General features: G+C 39.6%; 1 protein-coding gene across 2 annotated transcripts in view; it reads left to right on the plus strand.

The window, feature by feature from the left end:
* Positions 1-4823: 4823 nt before the first annotated feature.
* galnt2 (UDP-N-acetyl-alpha-D-galactosamine:polypeptide N-acetylgalactosaminyltransferase 2) overlaps positions 4824-6024 on the plus strand; it is a 115854-nt gene continuing 114653 nt past the window's right edge. The window contains exon 1 of one of the 2 annotated variants that reach the window (XM_046872403.1): positions 4824-5189. In XM_046872403.1, the coding sequence (XP_046728359.1) occupies positions 5094-5189 (96 nt within the window). In that variant the 5' untranslated portion in view covers positions 4824-5093. The remainder of the gene's footprint in view (positions 5190-6024) is intronic. The other variant, XM_046872412.1, reaches the window with a different exon arrangement.

The raw sequence follows: 6024 nt of genomic DNA on the forward strand, positions 1-6024 counted from the left end.
AAAGATAATCAGGGACTCTGCTGTACGGACATCTAGGGGAAGTTTATTCCACCACCTCGGTGCCAGAACAGAGAAGAGCCTTGAATTGTACTTACCTCTCATTCTGAGAGAAGGCGGTACCAATCGAGCAGATATCAATCGAGCAGATACCCTACGATAGCAGAGAAGATCATCAGGGTCTTTCTGCCTTCCATCATGGACATTTACACTATACACTGCAATCTCAAAGCCACCAGTGTTATGGCTGATCAAACACACACCCCTTACACACTCTTCACCCTCCTGCCATCCTGAAAAAAGGTTCTGAAGCATTCGGATACTAATGTTTAGACTGTTTAATAGTTTAACATACCTTTACTGTACTAGTCGGGACTATCAGAGACACTTGAAATCATGTAATAAGATTATAATCTTTGACGCATCAAAACCACATCACTACACTCATTTAAGATGTCTATCGCTTGAAAATACGTCCGTAGTTCAGCTTTACCCAGCCTGGGAAAACAGACATCAGTGTTGCTGCATGGACAACAGTGTAAATTGGGTAAAAGAAGTGCTCTTGTGGAAAGTAGGTCATCAATCGATGCTTCCACTTTCTTCATTTCTGATACTGCCAGCCATAAATCTGAGGCTAACAATGATTGATCAGTGTAGAAATGCTCAGCAATAATAGACTGATGGAATGTGTTTCTGATTCTCCTGCAGTTGATGTTTCTGACAAGGACAAATGTTATTTCTTTCTAGACTGGGTTTAATAGAGCTATAATATACACATAGACTTTTCACATTCGGCCCTCTCCACACACTTACAACAATTCCTGGTAAACATAACTGTGGCTAAGATTTCCTACTGTTTATTAGAGGTAAATAACACAGCAAATTTGACAAAAAAAAAACTATTAGCAGTCAAAAAGGGCTAGATAGATAGATAGATAGATAGATAGATAGATAGATAGATAGATAGATAGATAGATAGATAGATAGATAGATAGATAGAGGGACAGCGCATGTAGGGCGTTTTGGAGACAAAGGGAGGGAGGCGAGACTGAGATGGTTTGGATATGTGCAGAGGAGGGACATGGGGTATATTGGTAGGAGAATGCTGAGGATGGCGCCACCAGGAAGGAGGAAAAGAGGAAGACCAAGAAGGATGTTTATGGATGTGGTGAGGGAAGACATGCAGGTAGTTGGGTTGAAAGAGGCAGATGTAGAGGACAGGGGGGGTATAGAGACGGATGATCTGCTGTGGCGACCCCTAATGGGAGCAGCTGAAAGAAGAAGAAGAAGAAGATTAAGAATAAAATACCTTAGATTGTGCTGTTATAAATCTTATAAATATATAGAAATGTTGCTATTCATATCTTTGTCACTGTTAATTTTCCAACCAATTTTCCAATAAAAACCACATGATTTATTCATTTCATATCACACAGCCATTACTACATATTTGTATTTGTATTATTTTTTTTTATTTAAAAAAAGACACATTACACTTAAATAAAATAAATAAATAAAAAAGACTTTTTTCACACTAGAGATTTCACCATTCTTAGTATTATTATCCTTTGTGTAAATAAAGGCTGTTTCAAGCAATGCAGGTGATGAGGCAAGTAATAATTCATGAAATATTAAACACATACAGTATTTTTACATCTGAGAAACAAATGGCTGCAGCATAACTTTTGGGAACCTGCTGATAACAATTTTTCAATGATATTCCTCAGCATTTATTTTAAATCAGACGCGGACAAAATATATGATCAAATGTTTGTGGACACCTAATCATAAATCTCATGTGTGCTTTTTAAACATCCTATTTCACATTTAGTCCCTATTTGCTGTTATAATAACCTCCTCTCTTCCGGGGCGATGTTCTATTAGATTTTGTTTATGGAGATTAGTGCACGTTCAGCTACAAGAGCATTTGTAAAGTCAGGAAATGATGCAGGAGGAGGCCTGAGGTGCGCTCAGCATTCTAATTTATCCCAAATGTGTTCAGTAGGGTTAAAGCTCTATAGCAGGACCACTCAAGATCTATTACAACCCATGTAGATCGTATCTTCATGGAGCTGGCTTTGTGCACAAAGGCATTGTCATGTTGAAACTGGTTTGGGAAATTGTAAAGGAAAAATCTTCCTATGAAGGGAAAACATCCTATACAACTACATGCACTTTGTGGGGGAAAACTGGCTGGAAAAGTCAAGTGTCCCAGTACTTTTATCCATATCATGTATAAACACACACAAACATGAGCTACATTTTATCTGATGTTTGGATGTCATAGTTTTCGTTTCACTATGATGTAATATTCAGACAGGTGTTATTACAGTAAATGAGGCTTTCTCATCTGCTAGCATTAAACAGACTAATTTCTAATGTCTACAATTTCAGCAGTGAGTAAGAGACAGTTGAAACAGATGGCATGATCGAAAAAAATTACACAGCATCCTGTAAAGGAAATGAAACCTAGATCTTGGATTTTCCATGATAGCTCTGTGACTGAGCCCTGTTCATGAAAGGAAGATACATTCCTTCATTCATATTCAATAACTTTATTTTGGACAGGATCACAGTGAATATGCAGCCAATACCTGGATCTCTGTATAAGATTCTGTCCCATCATACACCATTCATACATCTAGCCAATTTTATGTAAAACTGTTAAAGCTAAAGATGCACAATTGTCTTTGGATGTGTTTGGATGTGTGGCAGCATTAACATTTTCACTTCATATGAAATAAGAGATGCAAACCTGTTCCAGAATGGCAATGCCCATGTGCACAAAGCCAGTTTCATGAAGATATGGTTTATATGGGTTGGACTGGAAGATCTTGAGTGGCCTGCAGAGCTCTAACCCATTTTGAACACCTCTGGTTTGAATTGTAATGCTTTCTGTACCTCTGACCTCCACATCTTACATCAGTATCTGACTTTACTAGCATCCTTGTGGCTAAATGCACAAATCTCCACAAGCACACTTCGAAATCTAGTGGAACATCTTCCCAAAAGAGTGGAGGTTATTATAACACGCACACATATTTTATGCTCAGGTGTTAAGTCCGTATAGTGTATATAGTGGCTTCAACCACTGCAACTGCAATTCACAACAAAAGCAGAAAAGGGCTCTAGAATTTACTAACTGCTTCAGTGAATGAACATTTCAAATTGCTGGATGGTTTGATAATAATCTCACAGGCTGACTTGACTCTGTTAATATCATGAAGGTGTTTGCTGTCCCTAGCTGTTTTCCAATAAAAAAGAAATATTGACTATATCTTACATATTTTATCCATTTATAGTCACATCTAATGATGTGTATTGTCTATTAGACCAGCTAGTTCATGTTATCACTTAGGTTTTAGCAGCTGTAAACAGGTGATGCTTCACCATCCTCTATTTATTGTTTAATATTAACTTTTTTTGGTCGTCTTTGTGTGAGATTTACGTTCATGAGATAGCTCAAAGTCAAAAGTTTCGAAGGTTTATATGAAATTATCCCTGTAACCAGCGAATTATCTGATTTTATGTTGGATTCTACTTGGGTCAAAGCCATGTAAAATGTCTGAAATCTTTAATAAGGGTAGGTTTTAAGGGTATTTAAAACATAGAATGGAATAAAACAGGAAAAACTTCCCTTGTTGATGAAGAAGAAGACTATTTTCTTCCCTAGTTTTTTTCTTGATGTTAGTAAGACAAAGCTTTGCATATATACATCTTTTATTTGTCCCATATACATTACAGCATAGTGAAACGCTTTTTTTTCCCGCATATCTCAGTTAGAAAGTGGGGGCAGAGTGCGGGGTCAGCCATGATACAGCACATGTGGAGCAGATATGGTTAAGGGCCATGTTGGTTTTAACCACTGACTCAATGTTGAGCCTTCACTGACCCCTACTCCCACTGCCAATTTTTTTCCCCCAGCGATATAAAACACTCCTAGACGAGATAGTTAAGTATGGAAGAAGTCTCAGTGTCAGAGCTTTGTGACCTCAAAAAGAGGCTTAGGATTCAAAGCCCTCACATTCTGATCAGTTGCCCAGAGACTTATCATATGATCCACTACTACTGCCCTCCACTGGTTACCTGAAAGCTCTGACACTGGAGTCTCCTTCCATTAAGCTTAAATAAATATCTTCTGCAGAAATGTCACTGGTTGTATTTGTTCTTAGCACAGCCATAAAACAGCATTCCAAGAGCAGATTGGGTATGGAAAAGACTCTCTTGTGTCAAAGCTTTGTGACTGTTTGTAAAGGACTCAGTAGTGCATATTAGTGACATGTTGCAATGATGGGAATTGAACCCATAACCTACTGAGCAGTAGCCCACAGTGTCTACTGTAAGAGGTGTTAGATAGGGAAGTTATGGCCTCTTGGTGACAGGTTGCAATGGTGAGAATTAAACACATAACCTACTGAGAAGTAGCCCAGAGTATCCAGTGTCAGAGCTTTGTGACTGTTAGTAAGGTGCTTAATGGCTCCTCAGTGACAGTTTACAACAATGAGAATTAAACCAAAAACCTATTAAACAGCAGCCCAAAAATCTCTATCTCTATGGATGAAAATGGGGGTCTTTATTTTAAATAAAACAGCTGTTTTAACAACTGAATTCAAGTGACACACACACACACACACACAATGAAGGGCTCAACTCGGCACTCTCAGAAATCCACATGTACATTGATTTGTAATGTATTAATATTGTGATTTTTGCGAGTTTGAACAACCAAAGCCGAAGCCTGGGTTTTCGGGTTGAAGATTGAGAAGAGCTGGTAGGACTGAACCTGTTCCCCGGGCTCACCGTGTGTGCTCGCAGGCTGTGGATGTGGATGTCGCCGCCCTCCTCCGGCTGCTCTGCGGCGTGTGATTGGGTTAAAGTCGGCTCCCCTTTCCCCTCTAACCCCGGTGATGTTGGCCGCTTCCTGCCTCTTCTGCCCAACTAGTGGTAAGACAGAGAGTGCCGAAGCTCCGGGAAAGCACGAATCCTGGACGAACGGGTGGCTTTATTAAGACCCAAAAACCCACGCATACACACACGAACCCCATTCAAAGAAACACGAAGCCATCCGGTGGAGCAGCGCGTCCAGAGCCGCAGCCATGCGCCGGAAATCGCGGATCTTACTCTGCTTCGCGGTGCTCTGGATCCTCGGAATAGCGTATTACTTCTATTCGGGAACAACGCTCCATCGGAAGGTAGGAAGAAGGTTTTTACCGGTGGGCGAATGATAAAAAAGAAGAAAAAAGACAAACGCACTTGTGTATTTGATTTGTTTATTATATTTTTGGTTTTGTTTTTGGTTTCATTTGAAAGGACGGTGACTGAAAGCGGCTCGTAACTTTATCCGGCGGGGTTGTGGGAGACTCCGTGGCCGGGCGGGCGGTCGGTTGGTCGGTCGGCTGTGTGTGTGTTATTTACTCAGGCACTGATAGATCGCGGTTCCCAGTCCTTGTGTCTCTGCTGTGATTGAATAGAGCTCAAGAGCTAGCAGCTAGCAGCTAGCCGAGTGACACTGGAAAAGCGTAGAAAAGCACACGTTTATCTGCATTCTCCTCTTTTGTATGTTTTTTTCTTCTTCTCCACACTCGAAATGTCGCATGTAAACATCTCGATAGAAGTCTTCATTAAAATGTGGCACAAAAAAAAACACACAAAGCCAAGAGAGCTACAAAGTAACATGGATATAACGTTATTGAAAGGAAATAAACTGGTCATGGAAGCTTGCTTTTTTTTGGTTTGTTGGAAGTTTGTGTAGAAAAAAGATCTGGTTTCATTGCAAAAAACATTAATCAACACTAGAAATAGTTCAGAAATTATCTTTATTTAAACATTGGAAATGAAAGAATTAACCCAAGAGATTTCATAAGAGACTTCATATGGAGATTCAGCTCTTCATTGTGCTGGGAGTGTGTGTGTGTGTGTGTGTGGGTGTTAATACACACTTTGATTCACTTACAATAGCTGTTATATGTAATATAAAGACCCCCCAGATACATTCAAAGTCATTCAGAAATGATCTTTATTCAAAAT

Source organism: Silurus meridionalis, chromosome 2 (genome assembly GCF_014805685.1).
Source record: "Silurus meridionalis isolate SWU-2019-XX chromosome 2, ASM1480568v1, whole genome shotgun sequence".
Classification (NCBI taxonomy): domain Eukaryota; kingdom Metazoa; phylum Chordata; class Actinopteri; order Siluriformes; family Siluridae; genus Silurus; species Silurus meridionalis.